Source organism: Strigops habroptila, chromosome 14 (assembly GCF_004027225.2).
Source record: "Strigops habroptila isolate Jane chromosome 14, bStrHab1.2.pri, whole genome shotgun sequence".
NCBI classification, from domain to species: Eukaryota; Metazoa; Chordata; class Aves; order Psittaciformes; family Psittacidae; genus Strigops; species Strigops habroptila.
Genome location: NC_044290.2, coordinates 3,764,033 through 3,789,772, shown reverse-complemented (window position 1 = coordinate 3,789,772; position 25,740 = coordinate 3,764,033). Strand labels below are relative to the sequence as shown.

At 53.7% G+C, this 25,740-nt stretch overlaps 1 protein-coding gene across 7 annotated transcripts in view; it reads left to right on the top strand.

Moving 5' to 3' along the window:
* The window catches only part of SEPTIN9 (septin 9), a 138,293-nt gene extending 113,681 nt beyond the window's left edge, over positions 1 to 24,612 (top strand). For 6 of the 7 annotated variants that reach the window (XM_030506184.1, XM_030506186.1, XM_030506183.1 and 3 more), the window contains 9 exons: positions 4,652 to 4,843; positions 8,740 to 8,868; positions 9,203 to 9,284; positions 10,072 to 10,209; positions 16,344 to 16,461; positions 18,855 to 18,950; positions 19,743 to 19,839; positions 21,545 to 21,596; positions 22,482 to 24,612. In XM_030506184.1, coding sequence (XP_030362044.1) covers positions 4,652 to 4,843; positions 8,740 to 8,868; positions 9,203 to 9,284; positions 10,072 to 10,209; positions 16,344 to 16,461; positions 18,855 to 18,950; positions 19,743 to 19,839; positions 21,545 to 21,596; positions 22,482 to 22,617 — 1,040 coding nt within the window. In that variant the 3' untranslated portion in view covers positions 22,618 to 24,612. Of the gene's footprint in view, positions 1 to 4,645; positions 4,844 to 8,739; positions 8,869 to 9,202; positions 9,285 to 10,071; positions 10,210 to 16,343; positions 16,462 to 18,854; positions 18,951 to 19,742; positions 19,840 to 21,544; positions 21,597 to 22,481 lie in introns of all 7 variants that reach the window. The other variant, XM_030506188.1, reaches the window with a different exon arrangement.
* Positions 24,613 to 25,740: the final 1,128 nt, after the last annotated feature.

Genomic DNA, 25,740 nt, shown 5'->3' with positions numbered 1-25,740 from the left:
GTTGGATCCGTTTCCGTAGCTTGTGGTCACTAGCCTGGTGTGCAAAGGGGAGAGTTGTGCAGTCCCGCTGGCTGGCTGTAGTTAACCAGGAACTATAAATTCACCCTTTGGTTCCAAAAATGTCTCTGTTACACCCTACAGGCACAATTTTGTAAGATTGCTGCTTCCAAAAGTTGACAGGTTTCTTAGTCCGCACTGCTCCCTTGAAAGCTGAGCATCCCCTGTGGATGTTCTCACACCCTGATACACCACTGCTTGCTGCTGTGAATCTTCTCTTTGTGTTCACGAGAACCCATCCAGCAAACCTGGAAGCCCTCAGTGTTTCCAGTCTCTGTCGTGTGGAGGGAAGGGGAGTTATCCCACCGCAGCGTCTCCTGGTCTGATGGGTGCTTGTCGCTCTGAAGAAGCGGCTGCAGGATCATCGGTGGCAAAAGCTTGGTGCTCCCTGCATCCAGGGATGTTGCTTTGGTTTGCTCAGCAAGCATTTAGCGTTTCTCCATTGACTGCATGTACAACCGCATAGTGTGTGAATGGTTTGAGGCTGGTGGTGGGGCCATGCAGAGGTGCAGCTTCCTGGCCTCTCCTGGTGGCTTCATGTAGCCGCTGAGAACCAGGTCCATGACCAGTGCAGGGTCAGCTCTGCCCTTCTGGATCACCAGCATCCCACTCCCCACACATTGCATGGAGCTGTTGGGACTAGCCAGGAGCTGGGGTATGTGAGATGTTCCTAGTTCAGCCTCTCCAAAGATTATTTAACCTTCATGTATCTGCAGTGGAAACACCATTCTCCTACCAAACCCTTTCCCAAATCCTCGATGAGGACTGCCAGGCATTCCGGATGAGCCCAAAGCCTGTGTTTGCATCCCCTGCCCGCAGCTGACCTGGGATGTTGCATCAGTGGCATCAGTGCAGCATTCCTCAAATCCCATCCCGTGCACGGCATCCAGCTGGCTGGAGGAGCAGGGGGGCTCTTGGGGGGCTCCTGGGGCTCCCCTCCTTGCGGGGTGCCTTTCATCTGCTGCTTCGCAGATGTTGGGTTTGGCTCATGCCTGACACACATCAATTACAGCGCAACAGCTCCGAGTCTTTGGCAAAATCAGCTTTGGAGCAGCTGTCCTGAGTCAGGCTGGAGCCGTGGACCTGGTCCTGCTCTGTGCAGCGCTGCCCTGACAGTCTCAACATCTCCTGCGCACATGTGGAGAGGGTTTCCCTGGCAGAGGAGGTCTAAATATGGCACAAGCACGTGTTCCCGCGTGCTTCATGTTTATCCCGGAACATGCGAGCAGGAGGGAGCTGCTGGCTCTGCCCCCATCAGCAAAGCAAGCAGTGAAGCAATGGTGCGTGAGGTCTGAGCCTGCTCTGGTCAGGGACCTGGTGCCAATCAGGAATTTCCGGCAGTATAGGGTGTTTATCAATCCATCCCTCCTTGCAGCGCTCTGCAAGGGTCAACTCAGCGATGCTGGCGCTGGGAATGCTGCAGGTTTGGCTCTGTCCCCACAAAGAGCACAGTGGGTCAGACCAGTACAGGATCTGGCCATGGTGTACCTTGCGCAGCCACTGCTGCTGCTCCAAATTATTTCTAGGATCTATTTCAGACAAGTGTCTGCCAGGAGTGCTCCCAGCCACCCAGCTCAGCATCCTCATGTGCCTGTGCTATGGAGTGGTCCTGCGGCTTGGCCGCATCCTGCATCTGCTGGCACAACCCCCTGGGAGCAAGTGGGATCCTGGAGTCCCTGCTAAGAAAAGACCAGCTTCATGCTGAAAAGAAAAGTGAAGGTCTGGGTTGCAGCATTTCCCTTGGGAATCTGCTGGTGCTGTGGGGCCATTTGTATCATTGCATCCCTGCTGTTGTGGAGACACTCTTAGCTGCAATATATTCATTTTTATTGTATTTTTCCCAAGTAGGACCTAAGTGCTAGAAGAAAATGTCCTTTAAATCACTTTTTCCCCACAGGCAAGCTGGAGCAGTGTGGGCTGTGCTACCTATGGGCTGTGCTACCCATGGGCTGTGCTGCTGGGGCACATCCCTGGTGGCATTGTGCTTATGTGATCTGCAGGTGACAAACCTAGTGACAAACCGCTGCCTGCCATCGGCCCGTGCTTCCTGTGCCTTCTGTCTTGCTGGGGCCCAGGGCGTCCCGAGCCCTCCTTCTCACACTGAAAGCAACGTGGTGAGGCAGCTTCTGCTCCCTGGGCTGGGGACAGATTTGCCTGAACGTCCCCCTGCCCAGGGAGGGGGTCGCCCCTTTGCTGGCTGCTCCTTAGCAGAGCTTGATGGACGAGCAGCAGCCAGGAGGTGCTGGAGATGCTCCTGGCCTTTATCACATGCAGCGGGTGGCTTTCTGCTCCGTTTAATTTCTTTGTTTCTCTGCACATGCTGCTGGACCTTATCTGCACCGATTTCCCAGGCTGCTGTCCCATCCAGCAGGACCAGAATGCTTCAGGTTCTCTCCCATGCATGCAAGTGGTGCCTGGGGGAGCTGGAGCCATTGCATAACCCAGCCCTGCTGCTGGTGGCAGCATATTTTCCATGTGATTTAGTCTTTTTTTTTTCCTAGTGGTATCTAGGGTGTTTCTCTCCACTTTTGGCCTTGCCATCTTGGAACAGGGCTCATTTGGGATCTGCCATGAGACCTCAGTCACACCACGTTGATGAGCTTTGCAAGGGGCAGTGTGGCAGCACGTTTCCAGCTGTACAATAGCCTGAATCCATGTGTTCCCCCAGAGGAGCATGTTGCTGCCATGTGTGTTGCTCTCTGGCAGCTCTGTGAGTACCGCTGGTCTCACAGCACAGTCTGGGATTGAGTGTTGGTGGAAAAAAGCGTTCAAAGTGACCCAACAGTATTTGGGACCAGTTTTGGGTTTGCTTTTTATTCTTTTTCTATACTTTTTTCTGCTTGGCCTATGTTAGAGCGCGCTGTGCTCGCAGGAAACCAGCGCTTCCGCCTTGCAGACCGCAGCGAGCTCTGTCTGACGCTGCTCCTGCCGTCACCGGAGAAGGGGTGGTGGGCTTGTGTTTGGAGGAGCCCCTTTGGACCAGCCATGTTCCTACAAAGCTCTTTGGAGGGTGGGAGAGAAAACCAAGCAGCACCTCATCAAAGGCCAGAAATAACAGTGGGGTTGAGGAAACTGAGCTGAGCGCCCTGTTGCTCTTTGAAGGAATGAGGATGAGGACTTTGCAGTAAGTCCTTTGCAAATAATCATGGAATGGTTTGGGTTGGAAGGGACTGTAAAGCTCATCCAGTTCCAACCCTTCCACTAGAGCAGGTTGCTCCAAGCCCCTGTGTCCAACCTGGCCTTGAACACTGCCAGGGATGGGGCAGCCACAGCTTCTCTGGGCACCCTGTGCCAGCGCCTCAGCACCCTCACAGGGAAGAACTTCTTCCTGATATCTAATCCAAATCTACATCATCAGCATCTTCGTAAATATGCATTGCAAAAAGCATAACAAAGATAAAATGCTTGCTCAGGCTGGTGGTTGCAGGGACCCAGGCATCCAGCAGCAGCAGCCTGGGGTTGGGGAGAGCTCTCAGAAGTGTGTTTTCCTAAACCCTTCCTCTCCATGCCTGCACCAGAGCAGCTTGCTCTGCACGGCTGATACTTCCAGAGCTTGCAAGGACCCAGCTGACCTTATTCCTGTTCTGCCTTCATGATATTTGCTATATCTGCTGTGAGTGACACGAAGGAGCTGGGGCTGGGTAGGAGCAGACTGCATCACCCAGTAGTGCATCAGGGCCAGTTCGTCCTTCCTGGTGTCAGATGCGCCTGGTGCTTCGGGGAGTGGATGTTTCCCTGAATTTTGTTAGGAAGCTGTGGGTGTACGTCTGCTTCTCCTGAAGCACTTTGCTGACCTGGAGCTGTCTTGCAGGGCTGATGATGGCCCTGTCTCTGCAGGAAGCTGGAGGGTTTGGTTTCCTCAGGCAGAATTAGAGCAAGATCACAAAAGCTTTGTGGCTGTGTGGGTGTTCTCTGGCATGACCCGTTTTGATGCAGACGTGTTGGTTTGGGGTTTTCTGCAAGCTGGAGCCAGCAGCCTCTGCGCTGTGTCAGCTGGAGCTGGAGGAGGGCACGTGTCAGTAGATGCTGAGGACTTTTCTGTGTCCTCAAAGCCACCCTGTTCCCTGAAACGTGGCCGCGAGGCATTCCCAGCAGCAGTCTGCATAGCACTGTAATTACAGTGGTAGGAGAGCAGGCAGGCTGTGTAGGTCTGCAAGCCTTTAACTGCAGTGCCTGGGCACAGGGCTCTGTTGCTAAAAGCCCTCATCACTCACTTAAATAGACTTCAGCCTTGGGCCAAGGGCTTTCTCCATGCTGGGTTCCACTCCTTGGTGGCAGATCTGCTGCTCCCTGGTGTGCCTGCTGCTCCCACAGCAGCATCCCTTTGCAGTGGCAGGCTTGGTGATGTGGGCAGGGATGAAGGTGAATCCAGTAAGTTAAGAAGGGGAAACCCAAATTTGATATAGTTACAGGTGAAGGACGATCCCATGTGCCTTCTTTCTCTTAGCCTCCTGGTGCCCGGAGTCTCTGCACATGCTTTATTCCCACTTCGGATGCAATAGGCAGCTCCTTTCCTTCCCTGCCAGGAGCAGCAGCATCCCTGTGTGCTTGGCACTGCCTGCCACCCCTGACCACCCTCTTCTTGCCTCCGCAGGTCCAGAGGCAGTTCCCAGCCACGCACCCGGCATGACGGACGTTCCTCGGGATGCCGGCCCCAAGCAGGCAGCGCCGACGCGGCCGGAGAAACCGGCTGCGGACTTCGGTTACGTGGGGATCGACGCCATCCTGGAGCAGATGAGACGGAAAGCCATGAAGCAGGGCTTCGAGTTCAACATCATGGTCGTGGGTGAGTTTTCCCCCCGCGCCAGCTGCTCGCAGCGTGGTCAGTGAGTTGGTTTTGTTCTGCTGCGATGGCGTTTGGCCTCTCTGGAGGCTCCTCATGAGCAGCAGCTCAGGCTCAGCGTTGGGGTCTCTGCCTTAGGAGTCAGCAAACCCTGCTCCTGAGGAGCTGGCTTGAATTCAGCTGTCGTTAAAGCTGTCAGTGTGACATGGCCTGCGGTCCCACGCATCTTCTAATGTCTTGGGGTGCGTTACCCATGGGCACATTCCAGAGAGGAACACCTTGAGGGGTGTTGGGACTCACTGAAGCCCTGCAGAGAGCTTCCTTCGTGCTGTCCTGGGAGCCCTGCCCTGGTTTGAGCAGTCAGAGAGCACGCTAGGGCTCAGGGATTTGCACTGCTGCTGATGCACCAGAGCCATAATCTTTGCTAGCATTGCCAGAAATTTGGGTAATCCGAGTGTTCTTCCATTGTGCTGTGCAGCTCAGGCAACCACACCACAACTACCAGGGAAGAAATGCTGCGTGTGATTTGCAGGTGGGAATAAAGATCAGCAAGAAGGGTTTGCATAGCTGGGTCATTCAGCTTGAATGCCTTCTGCTCTGGTGCCTCCTTTGGGGACCTGCAGTGTGGCACAGGCGGGAATGAGAGCATCCCAGAAGGTGTCTACATGCAGGGAGGGAGGGCTGGAAGGTTGTGTGTCCAAATCCTGCTGCCTACAAGCTCCTGTTCAGTAGCTTTACAAGGCTGCAGAGGGGTGGCATGAAGGAGTTTTACTTCAGCCAGAGGCCACTGGCTGCTCTGGCTGCAGCATCTGCTGTGGGGATCTGTGCTCCTGCAGCCCCTCTGCTCCGGGACTGCATGAGCTGCTCAAGAGCAAGATGCTGGGTGTACTGGAGATCTGAGCACTGCAAGATGCTGGGTGAGGGGGAAAAGTGAGAAGAAATGAGCCTTTTATGCTCTTTTCCAGCTGTTGGTGTTTGCCTGGTGCTGTGCAGCCCTTCATGTGAGCTGGGCTGTACTCCCTGGGCTGAGCTGTGCAGGCAGCAGCTCTCCCTTCCTCAACCTCTCGTGGGGAGCACAGGGGGGATGAGAAAAGTAAAGCCCAGGCCATGGCCCATGCTGTGCCAGTGGGGCCTCACCATCTGCTTCCTCCTGTGAGGAGGTGTGGAGGGCTGCAGCTTTGTGCAGGGTGCCCATGGGGTAGGAGCTCCTGCAGCCAAGGGGTGCTCCTGGGGTTACAGGATGGATTGATCCACTGTTTGCTAATTGTGTAAAGGATAGCGTGCTGTAGCCTCCCAGCGAGTTCTGCTGATGCTCTGACTTCCCCGTTTTGATATTTTCATCCAAAAATTGATCTATGGAGAGGGCTCCCCAGGCTGGGAGATTGCTGCAAACCCAGTCACTGCAGAACCAGTTCCTGCAAGGCTTTTTAACAAACCCAGCTCTTTGTGGAGCAGGACTCCCAGGGCAGAGGGGTCGCAGCACTGATCCTGAGAGTCCACAAGCAAGACTGCATGAGCTAGGCCCCTATTTCCCTGCCAAAAGAGGCACCCATCCCTCCAAGCAAGCTGTGCTGTGCAGCACCTCAGCTTTCTGCTTTGCAGATGCGGAGGGATGTTGAGGAAAGGGCCCAGCTTTGCCTTGGCAGCACTGTGTGTGGTATGAAAGCCGGTGCTGCAGCGTGGCTGGAAAACATTGTTCTTCCCTTGGCAGGCTCTGGGCTGACTGTTTACAGGCTGGGGAATTCGTGGCAGCATAAACAAGTGGAGCTCTGGCCTTCCCAGAAGATGTGGGAGGGATGCAGGAGGGCAGCAGCACCTTGGGGGTGCCCCCGTGGAAGCTCTGCTGAGGCTGGAAGGCAGCACCCAGCCCCTGTCCTGCTGCGCTTCCCTAGAGGATGCTCAGGCTTCTAGGGATTAGTTTAGCTCCTTTATTCCCACCCAGCCTAAGCTGCTAGTCCTTGCATTGAAATCATTGCAATCCCTGTTTTACAGTGGGGTGGATGAGGGGAGAGAGGAAGGAGGCAGCTTATCCTGTGCGGGAGGTGGGAATTGAGCATTGCTGCCAGTGTCCTTGTGATGGGGCTTTTTGAAAGTCTTCTGCCCTGGTAGCAGGGTCCCTGTTCAAAAGGGCTTCACCAACCCTGAAAGGAGTCTTCATGCTGAGGGCAGCTTAGCCCCGTATCCTCTAAGGCTGTAGAGATGAGAAGAGAGGTCTAAGCTCAAAAACCAAAACCAAAGCACATCTTTTGTGTTCAGTTTTTGGTGCAGAGCAGCTGGAAGAAGAGAGCTGACCAGGCAGTGGGGCACAGCCCTGCTTTCCCTGCCTGATTTCAGCTCCGGGATCATGTTGGGCTGCGAACCAGGGAGCGGGTCTGCCCTGTGCTCAGCCACCGGGGCCATCGTGTCCCTAGGGGCAGCCGTGTCCATTGCTCAGCAAGGTCTGCCTGTGTGCAGGGTTCAGAGGGGGACACCGCATCCATGGTCCTGGTGGCTCTTGACGCTGGTTCCAGGCAGTGCAGCTCTGGCAGCTTGGACAGGCAGGAATGGACTGCCAGGAGCTCTAGCAGCTTGTCACCCCCCTTTCCTCCTCTCTCCACGTGCTCTGTTCAGTGATGAGCAGTGCAATGAGAGCTTTGCTTTGGCTTGCTGCATTCATGGCTTCAGGCCTGTTTGTGCTCAGCCCCGTGTGTTTTTCAGGCAGCAGAGGACCAGGGGCACACGACCCCAGCCTGGTCCACATGTTTCTTCTACAACCCAGCTGTGACAGTGGCTGGCAGACAGAGTTCTTCTGCGCTGGATCGCAGCATGCCAATGGCAGCATTGCAAACTCAGCTCTGAACTGCTGTTTGATGGAGGAGTGGGCTGGCCAGTGCTGATGTGCTGGTTGACCCTACCGTTGGCTTAGCGTTGGGTGCCTTTGGCAGCTTGGATGAGTCAGGGCGCTGGAGGAAGTAGGGGAAACCAGCTGGTTATAGTGTGGTTCATCAGAATGGGGCCAAAGGGGCTCCCTTGGTGTTTGCTGGAGCTCTGCAATGATTGCTGGGGGCACAGAACATCTGCTCTGAAGCCAAGCATCTGCTCTCTGGGTATTGAGGAGTTCCTCTGTTTTCTTTGCGCTGGAAAAGTTGTTCTCCAGGCTCGTGGAATAACTGGTCTGGAGAGTTGAGAGCTACTGGTGTCCTTTCTGTGCAGATCGGCCTCAGCTCTGGGATATAAAGCATGAAAGTGCTTCTTTCTAAAAGCTGTTTTTGTTAAAGTTGTGGAATCTGGTGTGCTCCCTGGGATGTTGTTCGTGGGACTCAGCGGAGCTCCTGGCCTAGACCTGCTTGAAGGGGTCTGTGCAGCCAGCTGGTCTGATTGCAAAAGCAAGTCCATCAGGGAAGCAGCAGCAGATGCTGCAGGGCTGAGGGTTGGAAAATTATTGCTGCTCTTAATTCCGTCCAGCTAAGGGCTTGCCAAGGTGCTCCTAAGTCTTCTCTGTGGAGCTGGACAGGGGAAGCTGCAGGAGGCAGAGGGGGAAGGGATGCTCTTCCGTGGGGTTCTCTGGTCCCTGTGCCCTTCTTCAGGGCTGCTGAGTGTCACTGAAGTCCTTGAAACATCCCTGACAGTGTCCGCCTGTCCTCGGGGTTGCTGTGATTTTGGCAGGATGCTCTTGACCTCCTCACGCTCAGCAAACCAGCTGCTCTGGAGCTGAGGAAGGTACTTGGGGCCCACAGCATCCTCCTGCCTGGCATGGACTCGAGCTCCTTGAGCGGAGGGGGGCTGCAGGGGAGCAGCTGCACCTCTCACCTCCCTCCTGCAGATCTGCTGCAGGCTGAGTCTGTCAGCATCCCCTATCCCTGAAAAAATAGCCCGGAAGCAAGTGAGTGCTGACTGTGGGTTATCCTGCTCTTTTCCAGGTCAGAGCGGCTTGGGGAAATCCACGTTAATCAACACCCTCTTCAAATCCAAAATCAGCCGGAAATCTGTACAGCCGACTTCTGAAGAGCGGATCCCCAAGACCATTGAAATCAAATCCATCACTCACGGTGAGGCTCTACAGATCCCACCTGGTACTTCAGCTTTTGGTCCCGCTCTGCCTTGTGTCTCCAGAGGTGCTTGCAGGGCTGAGAAAACATTCATTTTCTTCTTTATCCACCAGCATTGACTTAGTTATGATGGAAGGGAACAAGTGAGGTGGCCAAGGGGGGTGGCATTTCAGGGTAGATGGGGTGCTGCATCATTTGGGAGGGCTGAATGCTCTGAAGGTGCATTTCTCCCCTGGGAGCAAGCTTCAGCCCTCCAGCTGGTTTTGGGAGGGTGGGCTTGGCCAGAGCACCCACTGATGCCTGCCTCATGCACTGGCTTTCCTCTCTATTTCAGAGATTGAAGAGAAGGGGGTTCGCATGAAGCTGACGGTCATCGACACCCCAGGCTTTGGAGACCACATCAACAATGAGAACTGGTGAGCTGGCTGCGCTGGCGTGGGGACAGGAGCAGAGGGAAGGCAGCCAAGCCCCGGGGCATCCTGAGCTGGTGCTGAGGGCTGTAGCCTGGTCCTGTGCCACCCATGCTCCATGGGGAGCAGGGAAGAGGGTTGTTGTGGGTGGCAGCGTGGTACCATGCTCCCCAGGGCTGATCCTGGACCATCTGATGGCCCACAAACATTCTGCTGTTCCGGGCATGAGACAACCTTTGTTTGCGGCTGGGAGCAGCTGTGTGCCAGCCCGGCCAGTCCCTGACCTTGCTCATGTGGCTCTGAAGGTTCTGCCAGGAGCCCCTGGGACAGTGGGTGGCTGTGTGGGACAGCAGGGGCAGGGCTGGCTGATAGCAGGTGCCTTCTCCTCCCCACAAGCCAGACGGGGCTTGTGGGGTTTGATGCTGCTCTTGTGCCTATGCTCTGGCACTGTTTGAGGAGCCAAGGGATGCTCCTGGTCATGCCCTGCTCAATAGACGTGTTCAGGAGGGGACAAGGGAGGACTTGTAGGCACTTGCTTGTCTACACCAGCCAGTAAATCCCCTCTTGCTGTGGTATATGGTGTTGCCAGGTGTTGAACGTGTGAGGTTTGTCATTTCCCTGCAGTTGCTGTATGAATGGGAACTGACAGGACCTAAAACATTCCCTGTGTGCGTTTTGGTTTGTTTGCTTGGTGGGATTCTGCCCGTGGCTCGGTGAGCACTGCTTCACACAATCAGGGTTCAGGGTGGTCTGGATCCCTCACACATCATCCCATGTTCCTCTCTCTCTGCAGCTGGCAGCCCATCATGAAGTTCATCAACGACCAGTACGAGAAGTACCTGCAGGAGGAAATCAACATTAACCGGAAGAAGCGGATCCCCGACACGCGGGTGCACTGCTGTATATACTTCATCCCAGCCACCGGCCACTCGTAAGTACCCTGCCCTCCTCGCTCAGGTCCTCAGGCCTTCCCTCTCCTGCATTCGGTCTCGGGCAGCTTAGCCATCAGGGTCATCCTTGGGATGTTTCCTGGGCGCTTGAGGACAGCGTGAAGGTGTCCTTCCTAAGGCTGGAGCACCTGGAGCCCTCACAATAACAGCAGAGCTGCTGTACCCCAGAGGAATGTGGCGTTTCTTCTTCCAGGGGTCTATTGAAGCCTCCCTGAGTTAGCTGCTTGCTTTGCTTTGGTCACCTTGTTTGTTCTGCAGAGGATGGACATCAGTCACCAAGCTCTCAAACTGGACAGAAAGGCTGCCTTTGCAAACAGAACATTAATTATTTTTGCCATGCCCCTGCCTTTGTAAGGGGAGAAGCTGCTTTTCTTCCCGCTACCGGGGGAGCAAACACCCTCACCCTTTAAGGGTATTTTGTAGGTTGTTTGACTAGTCTGCAAGTGGAATGGAGTTTATTCAGTGCAGAGCTCTCCTGGCTCTGGCACTTCTCAAGTGACAGCATCAAAGGCCCAGATCTTGCTCTACTTTTTTCCTCTTAGGCACATAGCCCACAGTGAAAATCTGGGGCGCTTAAAGTGTCACAACATAAAACGAGACCAAAGTTTCTTTTTGATCTGTGTCAGTTCCTTCCACTTCTGGCTCTGTCTGCATGGGGAGATTTTTGGGTCCGTTTTCAAAACTAAACTTAAGCCGCCAGCACTGTATTAATGTCAGCCATTTCCTCTTCCCCATGTAGAGATTTATTCCAATAGAAAAGACTTTGTTTTGTTTCTGTCAGTGGGTAGACCAAAAATGCATCCCTCGCTGGGATAAAATGACTGCATGGGCCCGTTATGCTCTTCTTGTGTAACTGGCTGTCGATTGGGAGCAAAAGGGGCTGATGAAACCTAAAGATTTAATACAAGAAAGCAGAAAACGTTTCAAAGGGAGATGACATTTTTAAGCCAGTCTAACATGTTGGTTCCACGTATCTCAGCCCTGATCTGCGGACCCTGCAGGTCAGAGTGTTGCAGCATTAGGTTTTTCTCATCGCTTTGGGTGTTTAACTTTTCAAGGCGCCTCTGATGCTTAGACCCTGCAGATTTGCAGGGCTGCAGATTCGGGGTGGCAGCGGCTGCTCTTCCTGGGCTGCTCAGGCAGTGGTGTGGAGCCCCATCCCCATGTCCCCTGCTGGAGCCTCTCCAGCCGCGCGCTCTGGTTTCTCTCACCCGCCGGCTAACAGCAATTGTGGGGATATTCAACTGCTTTTTTTCTTTCTCTCCAAGGAACATGTGTTTCCAATATCCGAGCAAGCCCGGCGGTTGGAGGCTGCTGTTGCTGAGCCCTGTGCTGATCCTCCCCCTCCGTAGCCTGATAGCCCGGCTGGGACCAGCACACGCTCCCCAGCCATGGCGCAGGGGCTGAGGTTTCCTGTCCCGGTGTCAGAGCTGGCCTCTGGCTCACGTGTCCCCTCGTGATGGAGATAAGCTGAGGAATGAGTGAAAGGGGACAAAACCCCACCAGGAGGGAGAAGTCAGTGTGAAATTCTGCTTCTTTGCGAGCTTGAGCAGGCACTGTGTTTCCTTTCTGCTCTCTTGTGAAGCCCAGGTTATGTTTCTCAGTATTTCAGTGCTGCCTGTAGTCCATGGACATGGATGGATGGTATGGCCACCTCTCCTGCTGGGTGCAGCTGCTGTGGCAGTGCTGGTAGCAGAGGATCATGCTCATTTTGGAGGACAAGGATTTGGGGAGCCATATCTTGGGGTTGTAGCACGAGGTTGAGTGCGCGTTTGGGCCCCTGCTGAGGCAAGTGGTCCATAGTCTCTTGCAAATGGGTATGGGAAGGGCATTGAGGTCCTTGCTGCGGTGCCTCTGGCTTCTCCAGGAGGCAATAGGGAGCAGTGTTGGTAAGGGCAGTGGCTTGTAGTGCTGCAAGGACCTGCACTAGAGACATCCTCACCCACCATGTCCCCATGGCACCATCTGTGTGCGCCCCATGCCGCTTGCCATCCCAGGGTGCTTGGTGCCATCCATCCTGGGATAGGACAAGCCACGGGGCTTGTTTGCATTGCCTTTGGGGAGCTGCTGCCTTCACCATGTCATGCAGCCGAAGCAGTGGTGACTTGTGTCCGTCTGTCCCTCTGTGCTCACATGGATGGGCATGGTACCGGACTCAGCATCCCTTCCCTTGCACACACAGCCCCAGCTGCTGCAGCATCCCAGCCTGCCAGTCACCTTTTTCTTAACTAAAAAGGAGGTAGGCTAAAAAGAAAGCAAAGGTACCCAAGTGCACAGAGGCAGAGGCTGGAGCGGCTCTGTTTCAGTCTGACCCTCCCATCTGGGCAGCTCAAGGGTTAATCAGAGAAGCTTCTGCTGCTGTCTCCCTTTGCAGGGAGTTCAGGACAGGCTTTGCAACCCATCTAGTCTGCACACACCCTCTCCTTCTTATAACACTCCCCTAAAACCATGTTTGCGAAGGCTGAGTAACATGCTGGCAGCGGCTCCTGGCTGCAGCCCTGCAAGCCTGGCTCTGTGCCACCCAATAAATAGCTCGGCTCTGACCCCTGTGAAACTCAGCTCTGAAACAGGACTCTGAAACACTGTCTTGGTCCCTGCAGCCCCTCTTCTGCCTGTACCAGAGGGTGTGGGACAGCCACACACCCCTGCTTGCTGCCCCTCTTGGTGCCCACCAGGTCCCTTGAGCAGGCTGACGGGTCCTGGTGATGGTGCTGGATGGCTGCTGGGTGCTTCCTGGTGTTTGCTTAATGCACAGCTCGCATTCTTGCTGCTTGTTTGATCTGGGGCACAACCAAAAGGAAATAACTTTGCAGCTCCCTGTGAATTTTGATTCCTATAATGGCATTTCAAGGGAGCCAGCAGGAATGAGCCTCTGATTAGATCCTGTCCATGCGTGGTGGGTGCTGGCAATGCAGAAATAACATGTGCCCAGTTATCATAATGCATGCCCAGCCATAAGGTGTACCCAACTGCACTGCTTCTCCCAGCCCTGTAGCAAGAGGGGATGGGGGAGCAACCAGGACTGACTAGGGTGGTCTGGAGCCTGTCCTGCAGCTCCTGCTCCAGCCCATTCACTGCCCTTAGAGCTCCTTCACTTGCTCCCAGCAAAGACAAAAGCATGTAGGTGTCTAGTTGCAGTTTAATAATATCAGGGACCATTTGGGGAAGAAGAAAGAAAACACATGCTTTTTCTTCTTGAGCTCTACCCTCTCTTTTGGGGTCTGCTTGGAGCAGACTGCGTGTGCCTGAAACGAAATAACTGGCTTTCTCTTGCTGTCTTGCATACCTGTATATGTCAGGGTTTCACTGCTTACCTCACCAGGTGCTGGCATGTTGGGGCTTGTCACAGGGTGGTGGTGGTGGTTAAACACCAAAACTGGTCCCTGGAGATCCTAAGCTGTCCGAGGCTTGCCCCATTCTGACCTTGGCCGTGACTGCCTGGTCTGTACATGGCTGTTAGTGCAAATCAAACTGCACTCGTGATCACTTTAAGCCATTTATTATCTTTTGGTGTCTTTACATGAACGTGATGTCTAGCGACAGGTCTTGTTCTTAGTGAAAAGAATCGCTTTCTTTTAAATACTTCAGGTCTTTTGGGGTTACCCAGCTGGAATTGATGGGGTATGTAGAAACTTGCAAAGTTCCCTTAAAACCTACAGTCCCTTGGTTCCCTTCCAGTTCTCCAGGCTGATGCAGTGAGGTGCCCATGGGAGGTGACCTCCATGGACAAGGCAATTGCCCACTGGAGCAGCAAGTCATGGCAAAAGTGCCTTGGGCTCTTCTGGCTTTGGCTGCAGACTGGTGTGGGACATGTTCACTGTGCCCGAGTGGATGCTGCTGGACATGGGCAGGGTGTGGGCTGGCTCTGGCTCTGCCTCCTGCGCTCAGGCTCACTGCTGGCATCCTGCAGGTATCAGTGAGGGTTCTTACGTGTCACTTGAGCTGAAACTCAAATGTCTGAGTGATTGCTAATTCATCTGTATCAGCTACATGTGCATCCTGGTCTTCACTCGAAAAGAAAAGCTGATGAAAGAGGCAGGAACACAGTCTCAGTAGGGAAGAGGCTTTTAGAGGGGAAAAACTGTTTGAAAAATAGCAAAGAGAGGAGGGGAAAGAAGTCTGCTGGGAAAGGAGCATAACTGCATTACTTCCTTGGAGGTCTGGGAAATACATTATGCAGAGCTCCAAACAATGTTTGCCAGCAGCAAGTCTGCTTAGATGTGTCCGTGGGGGTTTCCCTGTGTTATTTTCTATTCTTTTTTATTTAAATAGCCAAACTCTTTCTTTCCTGGGGCCCAGGGCGATCTGTGACTCCTGAGTGTGTGTGTGTGTGTGTTAGGAACTCGTTTATCCACATGCTAACAATGTGCGCTGGGCTAATGATGTGCTCTGGGCTATGTTTGCTGTTAGCATGTGGAGAGAAGGTCTACCTGGCAGGTCCAGCCCAGTCCCTGGGGTTTGACCAGGGAAGGGTTCAGCTGGGTGACCAGGGCTGACTGTGCCAGAGCAGCCTTGAGCTGCTGCTTTGGGATCAGCCAGAGCTGAGTGGGTCTCTCTGGGGCTGGACACCCCTCCCTAGGCATGGAATTAGGCAGGGGTGGCCTCATGGAATGGGGGCACTGCCTGGTGACTGCTGAAGAGCAGGATCAGCCCCTTCCCCTTTGTACTTGTGTGGCTCTTGCTGGGTTTGCAGGAGCTGGGATGGGTTTGTGGGGGTTTCTGAGCCCTTTGTGAGGCCTGAGAAGATCATGGTGGGGTTTGGCTTGAGCATGTTGGCAGTAGGTGCTCTCTTGGCTATGCTCTGCTCTGTGTTCCCCCCCCCCAACAGGGCTCCTGTTGGGTCCCTGCTTGCACCAGCGCATTTTAAGTCACCATCCCATTTGTTTTGGTTTCTTCCTTGTTGCCATGGACCTCTGGCTCGTGGCACGGGGTTGGTCTGAAGCCTACAGCTCCTCTGAAAGGTGACTTCACCTCTCTCTGCCCCAGTCCCACCAAAGACGAGTTGGGTTGTGTCCTGCTGGCATATGCCATCACTGGAGCTCATGGGGATGTACGAGCGGCAGAGGTTTCCCTTTGCTTCCAGGGCTTTGGTGTTGACCTTCCTGCCCCTTCTTGTGCTTTCAGCAAGGTTTCATTTCAAACAGGCTCCTTAATGCATGAGCACCCCGAAGGTGTTCCAGGTGTGCCGTGGCCTCCCCTGGAGCCTCCAGGTTTCCTTTTTTCAAGGCAACATCTGCTCAACTGTCACCCATCACCTGCAGAGCCACCGAGGGGATGTGCAGCGAGTGGAGGTGTCCTGAGGAGGGCGTTCCTGTAGCTGGTTTGGGACCTTCCAGCAGTAAAAACACCTTCAGGGAGGACTGAGGAGCAAGGGAGGGTCATGGCACCAGAGGCTGTGTCCGTGCTGGCAGCAGGAGCATTTAGCAGGGAGCTCAAAAGGCTGCTCATTGGGGTTATGCAAATCTGCAGCTTTCCTCCACTGAGACTTTTGTTGTAGGGATTTTGTGACATTTTTGCCCTCTGGAACAAGCAGCGTCTCCTCTGTGCTGTGTGAACCCTGGAGAATTAGCAGAGCCCTTTTTAATCCCATGTGAGATGGATGTGAGGTGCAATCCTGGCCTGTGCACAACAGCAGGCTGGTGCTCAGCGCAGGAGGGAGTGTGAGCAGGAGTAGCTCCTGGATGATGGTTGACACCTTGGCTAGGGCTGGAGGAGGTTTCACTCTGTGGTTTCTCCCCAGCTCGATTCGTACATCGCGGGCACAGCATCACCCATGTTCTCATCCTGGCTTCGCCAAGGACACAGGTAGCTTTGGGCAAGTTCCTGCAGTCCTCAGTGGCCAAGCATCCGTGCAGAAATCAAAGCCCTCTCCCACTTCATGGGGCTTTGTGAGGGTTTGCAGGCGATAGCAGGGGTGCTTTGAAAGGGAAATGTTTCAAGTGTTTGTCTGCAAACCAGCCCTGCTTTTAAGAAAATGTCTTTATTTGTCCTGTCCTAAAGGAAGCGATCCCTCCTCTGTGCCTAGTCTTTGAATGTCCTCTCTCTGCAGGGGATTGCAGCAGCCCCCCCCTCACTACCAGTGCACACATCCCCTTTTTGCTGCTGTATTTTTCAGGCTCCGGCCGCTCGACATCGAGTTCATGAAGCGCCTGAGCAAAGTGGTCAACATCGTCCCCGTGATCGCCAAAGCCGACACGTTAACGCTGGAGGAGAGGGACTACTTCAAACAAAGGGTAAGGAGCTGGCGGCTCTTCTCCGGGCTCCCATCTTTGTTCCTCATCCCCTCCTGCCCCTTTCCCCCTCCCAGATCCCTCATCCTCCCCCATCAGGGCTGGGAAGGCGAGTGCCTGGCCCCGAGCCCAGCACATTCCTCCGGCTGCAGCTCTGAGCGATCCCACGTGGCCGGAGAAAAGTCCTGCGGTCCAAGCAGTTCCTTGTGTTTCTCTTGGATCTTTGTCAGTGCAGGATAAGTTTCGAGCTCTAAGTCTCTGGGCCTGTTTCTCCTGCCTCCTTTGTTACTGGTGTTATTTTCAGGCTGGGTTCTGTTATTTTGCAAGGTAGATGGTGCTGCATGTAGAAGCTGGAAAACCTTCCCCGTTACAGCATCACGCACCAATACAGGAACCAGGCAAAAAAGATGTGTGAATTTGCTGAGTTCAGCTGGGCAAGATTTATGGAGAAAGCAAGGAATGAAATTCCCTTGATTGCCTTGTTCAGGAGCTGGTGGTGGGGAGCTGAGGAAGAGCTGTCTGAATCCACGGCAAGGCATGGGCTGCTGAGAGGTGGAGATGCCCCACTTTGGGGCTCAGAAGGGGCTATAAATCCCTTTGTGTAGCTGATGGATGTGGCTGCAGGCATGATGGCCTCGGCATCCCTGCAGACATCGGCAAGCCACCAGGCTCATTGGTCTGTGAGTCTGAATTGCAGGGGAGTGAAGGAAAGGAAAGGGGGTATTGCCAAAAGGGCAGTTTTAGAGGCCACCTCCACTGGTTATGGAAAAGGTGGTGCATTAGGCAGGGTGGTTCAATGCCTCTGTAGGTGAGCCACCCCTTCCCAAACCCGTGTCTTCCCAGTTCTTAACAGGATCAGGCATTGAAATATCCAGTCTGGTTTCGGGGGCTGAATCCAAACTCTGCAGGCAGTTCTCTTAGCAGTGAGCTAGATGATGCCTGGCAATGGAGCTGAGAAGTAATCCAGGCTGGGTTTATCTGCACAGAGTTCTTCAGGAGCTGGTGCAGGAGGATGGGGTGTCCATGGTGCCACATTGCTCTCTGCAGTGGCTTTTGCAGACTGCTGGCTCCATGTACATGTACCCATGCATCTGTGGGTGGCTGGCTGGCTCTGGGACCACAAAGTCAGTCTGGGACCTCAAATGTCACCTGGGCACGCTCAGCTGCTGATACCATCCTTGTGTAATGACAGACCATGGGGACAGCTCCTGGCTCTCCTGCTCTGCACTGGCTCTGCTCAGGATGAGCTCGCCCTATCTCACATTCCTGATTGTAACCAGACCCCTAAAATCCTCCCAGATGGAAGGAGAACATGTAGCCACAGGGAGTGTTTGCAGTGCCCCTTCTGCAAGGGGCTCACCCTCCTTATGCTGATGGCTCCAGATCTGGTGGTGCGAACAAGAGGGCAGGTAATAAGCCCAGGTTACAGGCTGGGACCTTTTCCCTTTGCTCCAGCGCTCCTGGGTGCGTGCTTCAAAAGCAGAGCCCTGTGTACATCTGGGGGTATAGCTGGTTTGGAGAAGCCATAGGTTTTTGGGTTTGGATCAGGGTGGGCAGGTGATGGCAAAGCCCCAGCCTGTCTGCAGGGTGCCTAGGTTGATGCCAGCATTGCACTGAGTTAGTGGAATGGGCTCTGATGCCCTTTGGAGTTGCTTTGTTGGGTTGTTCCCCTAAAAATAGCATATGGGTTTGGCTGGGGGGTGGGAGGCTGCTGGGGGGTGTTTCTCTGGGCTGGATCTGCTCCTTTCCAAGCCTACAACCTAGGGCTGACAGGGAGTTTATTGCCATGGGAAGCATGCAGGCTGGGTTGGGATTTGCAGCTTTGTGGAAGGCTGATCCTCTGAGCTCTCTGTGAGCTGAGCCTGCACCCAGGAATCCCATTGCAGCATCTCTTTGCCTTGCGCAGAGGCAATATCTTTAGAGGCCACTCTCCCAAGCTGTCTGTGTCCCTGTCCTTTTGGATCAAACCCTACTGTGACTCCTTTTCCAAGGAGTGTAAGCAAACACCAGAAAGCAACTTCTTAACATTGGGTTACATGCCTAGCAGTGATGTTCCCCATTGTTTTGTGCAGCTCGTATTGTTTTAGTCAATCCCAGAGCAACACCCAGCTCATGTAGCTTCATCTCGCTCTCAGCCTGAACCATGTCTTAGCACCAGGTTCTTGCAGAGATTCCAGGGCAAGTGTTTGGTAGGTGTGCAGCAATTTAACACAGGTCTGTCCCCAAGGTGGGCAGTGTTTAGGATGGAGAGGGAAGATGCTGCTGCTGGGCATTGCTGTGACCTGCGGGCATTGCTCACAAGAGCCTCTTGGGTCAACTGGGAGCAGCCGCTGTGGTGGGAATGCAGCTCCTCTGCCTGTGTCTCTTTCTCATGTTCCTCTGCTCTTCCCCCTTAGATAATGGCTGATCTTCTCGCCAATGGCATCGATGTGTATCCTCAGAAGGAGTTTGATGAAGACTCTGAAGATCGACTAGTGAATGAGAAATTCAGGGTTAGTGCCTGGGGTTGCGGCTTGGATGTGTTTAGATGGGGCCTGCAGCTCTAGGGGCTGAGGATGTCCTGGGGGGGAGTCTCTTGCAAGGACCCTCTGTTTTCTTTCCAGAGGCCCTGTCCACAGGGTATACCTGGGGCCAAGGATCCTGCCAGAGCTCAGAGCAGGGACAGGGGAAGGTGTCCTCTCCCATCCATGTCGCTGCTCCTTCCCCAGCTCCATTCCTCAAAGGTGCCCTCAGCAACCAGTGAGCAGAAGGGTCTTATGGACCCTTGCCTGCCCCAGGCATGGGGAGTGCTGGTGTCTGCCCATGAGGGCTGCTCTGCTGCTGTGGCTGTCATTTCCTTGCTACAGCAAGTAACAATTTTTTGGCTCAAGAGAGTAGATGGGACAAATTCAAAGAAGAAAAAAAGAGTCCTCCAGGGCCTTTGAAGTACAAAGTCACCACCTTAGATCAGCAACTGATGAGCCAGGTGCTGGGGCAGTTCAGAGGGAAGCATCGTGATACCTTTGCCCTGGCTGCATGCTGATGCCTGCAAAAGAGGTGCTGGGCTACTGGTTTGGGGCTGGGTTTAGACTGGTTATGGACTGAGCATGTGGTAGAGATGCTGTTGCCCAGGTCCTGGGCTGCCTGTGGTCCCTCGCAGGCAGCACTGCTCAGGAGCACCAGAGACAGACCAGCTTATCCCATGACGCTCTCTTGGAACAGCTTCATGTAAGACTTTGCTCAGCAGCTTGGTTTGCTGACAGTTTTCAGGAGGAAAACGTAACCTCGTTTTTCTTTTTCCTCAGGAAATGATCCCCTTTGCAGTGGTGGGCAGTGACCAGGAATACCAGGTTAATGGAAGAAGAATCCTTGGAAGGAAGACCAAGTGGGGCACCATTGAAGGTATCTTGTCCTTGTTTCCCTACCTCCTGAGCCCATCTCCCTGCTCCGACAGAATGTGGCAAGGTCCAAAACCAGCATAGAAATTGAGGTGTATATGCTGCTTCCCTGCCCCTCCAAATTAAACTACTTCCCTGGTGTTTAAGGGCTGGAAATACCTTGGCCAGTGCTCCTGTGCTGAGTTCTGGGCCTTTGTGCATCTCAGGAGCTGCTGAGTACCAGAGGGGACACTTTGGGGTGTCTTGTGGTCTGGCTTCTGCTTGTCACACAGATAAATGCTCGAGGGCTGGATTTGAGGGCACAAGTGACATCTCTCTGTCTCAAGCCCAGATTAGAGCCTTCCCCTGGCATCTCCACCCTCCACCATGCATTTGGTTGGTGCCCTTGTGGGATCTCTTCCCTTTTCCATTTTCATCCCATTAGCATCTTCCTGTTTTCTCCCCCATTTTAAATCGTGGTTTAAAGGCTACAGATGGAAGCTCCTGGCTGCATCCACACGTTTCCCTGTCCTGGTTTCAGGCAGCCAACTGGCACATCTCCAGTGCCACCCTTTTACCTTCCTCCCCTTCATTTCATAGGATTCTCATTTATGAGTCTTCTTAATAGGAATCCTGTGTTGAGGAATGGCTTAACAAAGATGCCAGGAAAATCAATGTATTTTAAAGCTCTGCTGCCCTCTTGTGCTCCGTCCCTGGAAGCTCTGAGTTTAAGGGGATTCATTTAACCACTCACCTTCCATGTGTGGCATCTGCCTTCAGCACAGGGAGACCCCAGGGTCCAGCCATGGCCACTGGCAGCCTTTGCAGAACAGTGTTATTTGTTGTTTTGCCATTCCTGCGTGATGTGCATTCCCTACAAGTGTGTTTGGGTAAAAAAAGAAATGAAATAAGGGAATTTATCATCTGCATTTAAACTGCAATTTGTCAGGCAAATTGTGATGGAGCAACACCCCTTGATTTTTGCTTCTTGCAAACACTCTTCCTTGCTCCAAGCCCTCTTCAGACAGCAGTAGCCTTGTCAGCAAGAGACCGTGTCCTTCCACAGCACCCCAGCCCGGGCAGCAGTCCCCAGCATGCCTGGGATGCTGCAGGATGCTCATGGCAAAGCTACAGATGAAACACTTCTGTGTTTCATGCTCCCGCTGTCCCTTTTCCTGCCTTGTTTGGGGCCCACTTAAGCTCATGTTAGTCCAAAGAGGGGTTTGTGCTGGGGGGTGCTGCTTGGAGCTCCCTTGTTTGTTGGGACAAGGTTGCAGGGGACTGTGAATGCTCAGTCAGACCTCGCCAGCCACTTGGTCATGCTGAGCTGGGGCAGGTAGCTGGGTACCAACCCTGCAGCAGCACAGGGGACTCTTGAGGCCTGCACCCTGTAGCCCCTGGGGTAAGAGGAGAGATTTAGGTTAGGTATAAGGCAGAAGCTCTTCCCTGTGAGGGTGCTGAGGCGCTGGCACAGGGTGCCCAGAGAAGCTGTGGCTGCCCCATCCCTGGCAGTGTTCAAGGCCAGGTTGGACACAGGGGCTTGGAGCAACCTGCTCTAGTGGAAGGTGTCTCTGCCCGTGGCAGGGGGTTGGGACTGGATGAGCTTTATGGTCCCTTCCAACTCAAACCAGTCTGGGATTCTATGGTTCTATGAAGTCCTTCTTAGCCCATGTGGTTGCCACACTCATGCCGTGGGTGCAAGCTGATGGGTTTCTCTCTTTTTCTACCAGTGGAGAACACGACACACTGTGAGTTCGCCTACCTGCGGGACCTCCTTATCAGGTCGGTAGGACTGTCCCTGTCCCTGTAGCCTTTGGTCACCAGGTGGCATCCAAAGAAAGGGGACAGCCCAGCCCGGCTTGAAGCAGTGGCTGCTTGTCTGCTCCTCCATTATCCCTCCATCCTTCCATCCCCTCCCAGCCTGCTGCAGCCCCTTGAGAAGGGCTGGCCCCCCTCAGTGGGACATGGTTTCAGGGACTTTTCTCAGCTGTGGTGCTGAGTTAAGGGAGGAGAGCAGGATTGAGAGCAGCGTCAGGACAGACTCCAAGATTGCTGCTGGCAGTGTGGCTCCAGCTCACCTGCAAGCAGCTGGAAAGCCTTTTGGCCTTCGTAAGCCTTCAGCAGGCCCAGGTCCTACCCCCAGTCCAAAGACATCACCCTCCTGCATCCCATGATCGTGCCATTGTGGAGTCTGGGCAACTGCTGGTCCCTCTTGAAAGAGGCATCCCTGCTGCCGGGGAATGGGAGGCTGAGCCCCCTCGCCTTGCTGGAGGGGACATTGGGCTTCTCCCACATTTGGCTGCAAGATGAACCCTCCACACATGAGCTGTTGCTGGCAGATAGTGGTGTGGGGCTACAAAACCTGATCCCAGGGACTTGTAGGGTTGAGATCTTCCTGGGTGGGTGTTATGCAGCCAGAGTGCCAGCCTACCCAAGCATAGGCTGTTGGTACCAGTGAAGGCTTCTGGTCTTGGCTGCCTATAACTGCCTTTGTTTCCCTCCTGTGCCCTAAAGATAACATTAACCAGTAACGCATGAGGGAAGATTTGGGCTGGATGGGGTGTTTGAAAGCAGAGGTTGGGGGTGTGAGGGTTGGAGTGGCAGAGGCTGGGCTGGCTGAACCTGCACCCAGTGCAGTGTGATTGCTCCCATCTCCCTTTCCCACAGGACACACATGCAGAACATCAAGGATATTACCAGCAACATCCACTTCGAAGCCTACAGGGTCAAGAGGCTGAACGAGGGCCAGAGCTCCCTCTCCAACGGCGTGACCGACAAAGAGCTGGTGGCTAACGAAATGTAACCTCTTGCTCCATAGCCAGGACCTTGCTCGCTCACGCTCGCTCTTTCTCCCCTCTTCCCCCTTTATTTTTATATAAACCCCCTGCCACTGTCCCTCTCCCCCTCTCCCCAGCCCCTGCCAATGTTAACTGACCAAATAACTAGACGCTGTCTCTGTCGTGCGGGGCTCATCCCCCCCCGCTTTGTGGCATGAGTTTTCTTCTCAGCTCCTGGTCCAGCAGCCCTGGGCTGGGGACCGTGTCCCCGCAGAGGTCAGGCTCTTGCTGGTCCCCAGTGCTGGCCCAATAGCTGAGCTTGGGGGAGCAGATCCATGGGGTTGGGGTGCCCCGGAGCCCTGCCTGCCCCTCCATGCAGAGGCTCTTCTCCGTCCGTTGAAGGCAAGGGCTTCTCCAGGTGAATGTCGCCTTCGGAAGCGAGGTACGGTGGTATGAAGAGAGCAAGACGGTGCCATCCTTGTCTGCTGTTGCGTCCTCCAAGCCCTCTGCAGCCCTCTGGGACCCGCCAGCACCCAACCCAACCCCTCTACCCTGCCTATATGCAATAAACTGGGAGTGCTTAGGTGTCACCTCGCCTGTCACCGACCCCCGGCCCCGCAGAGCGACCTGCTTTGGGAGAAGTGCCTTTTCAGACTGTTACCTTGCAATAGGGGGGGAGAGGGGAGGGAGGGCTTGCCTTGTCTGTCCTTGCAGCCTGCAGAAGGCCTGCGGCACTCAGTAGAGACTCCTCTTCCCTCTCCCTTGGCTCGCAGATGTGGCTGATGTCCTGGCAACACTTGTATATTTATTTTTCATTCAGTTGGGTGGGTTTTTCCACTGAAGGCTCAGAGTATGTTTGTCCAAAGGGGGCCGAGAGTGGAAGATCTCTGCAGAGTGGTGGTGGGAGGTGCAGGGTTGTCCTGTCTGACCCTTGTGATTCTTGAGGTTTTCCCTATGTCAGAGTATTGGGTATTTTTTAATTCAGTTTTTACGTTGGGGAATCCCCTGTGTGATGTGTGTACGTGTCACACTCCTCTCTTCTGCTAGCCCTTGTGTAAGGGGATGGTGCATGTGTAGACCAAGCCCTGGGGTGGGCTGGGGCAGTGTTTGTGGGTGCTGCACCCCGTAGTCCCTCCTCTGGCCCCCCACACCACCTCTTTCAATGAGTCTCCAGTAAATAAGACCCTGCAGGGTGGTTAAATAACACCATGGCACAAGAGCAGGGCATCCTGTCTCCACCCCGGCTCACCCTTTCTGTTTTCTGTTCCACCAGTCTCCATATCTTCTCTAAGGGATAAAACTTCCTGCAAATCACTCTTTTGGGGGGGCCACATACTAAACTGGCAGCTTGTCCCATCCTCTAGCACTGGAAGGTGCCTGCAGAGCCCACCTAATGGTCTCTATGGGGGTCAGATCCACCTTCAGGTGACCAGAAGGAGGGAGGAGGTTGCTCTCATCTTGGTGGCGATGCCCAGATGATGTTGTTCAGTGGAGGGTTTGCAGGGGCTCCCCACATACGTTCCCTCCCAGCAGCCAAAGCAGGGGTGCATCGCAAGGAGAATCTCCTCCCTCTTAACTCATGTTCACTCCCACAACAGCAAAACAGCTGTTGGGGAAGCACAACTCTACGTGCTGACTTGCTATATTTTAGCAAAAACCAAAAAAAAGTGTATTAACTGAAGAAAAAATATATATATTTCAAGTGTTAGAGACTACGAAAGGGGAGAAATCTCTTGTGTGAGGCACTTCTGCAAATGTCATCTTCAACTTTGTTTTTCCCTCTAGTTGAGATCTCAACCTGGGCCGAGCAAAGACACGCCGCTTTCTCCTTTGTAACCCGAGTATTTTGGGGGGAGGTAAAGAAAAAAAATTAAAATAATACAATAAAAACCCCTTCATCCAGATCTATTAAAATGGCCTTTTGGGGGTTATAAGCATTATGACAAATTTAGCCCATTTTTGTATAAATAATAGTGTTTAATATGTATTTCCCAAAATAAATGTTTTGAATGCAAATAGGAGGAGGCTTGTTTGGAAATGTCTGTTCCCAGCCATGGTATGATCGCTGCTGTGGGGACAGTGTGGGGCTGGGGGTGATGGGAGAGTCCGGTTCCAGAGCTGCTGTGCTCTGCCTGCCTTGGAGTAAAGGTTTCTTTCTCCTTGACTCATCCTATCTCTGATACCTGCCTCAGGTGCTCTACAGAATGCTGGAGCTGAGCACCCTGGCGACCAGCGTGGCCTCGGTGTCCTTGCACATCCCAAGGGAGGCAGGAGGGTCTGCTCCCTTTGCTCTCATGGTGAAGCTGTTTGACTGCAGTTGCTGGTATTTTCATTAAGAAGCGTGTTGCACCTAGTTTGGGGTGAGCAGCAGCTTGCCTGTCACACCAGTGTGGCTTTGGCTTCACAGGGAATTGGTCTTCAACACCTTTCATGACTCAGGGTTGGCCTTGGGAGTTGGCTTCACTTTGAAGACTTGGCTTTCTGAAAACCACCTTTCTCACTGGTGTCGCACACAAGACACTGTTCAGGCTGGTGTTTTAACCTGTATCTTACATGTCTATTGTATCGCCCTGGTCAAGTGAGTAGAACTCAAGGCAGTTGAACTCAAAAGCTGGACAACCAGCTCTAGGTGACCCTGTGCTTGAGCAAGGGGTTGGACCAAATGATCCTTTCCAACCTCAGCCCCTCTGGCAATCTGTAGTTCTGGAACTGTATGAAAACAAAACCAACAGGACACAAGTCAGGCTGAGCTGGGTTCCTGTGGGTCTGTAGAGTACAGGACAGGCTTAATGCACATTTTTCTTCTGCTTTTGTGCTGGCACCTGGGCTTCAGAGCATTGGATCAGCTCATCTTGTACGGCATCTAGTGAGGCATGCAGTAGAGTTTGCTGACAGGCCCCTCTTTGCCCCAGTGCTAAATCCATCCCTAGCAATACCCTTTTTGGTGTGTGCTACACTGCAGTTCTGACCTTGCTTCAGCTCAGAGCTCCTCACCCCCACAGCTCTTCTCTACCAAATGAGTCTATCAGGGAAGAGCAGCGAGATCAGAGTGTTCTCACTATTGTAACTGGAGCAAGACCCACAGCAAAAGCTCTGGGGGGAGAGGGGACCAACATGTAGTAGTTACAAACAGGGACCATGGGTTTTGC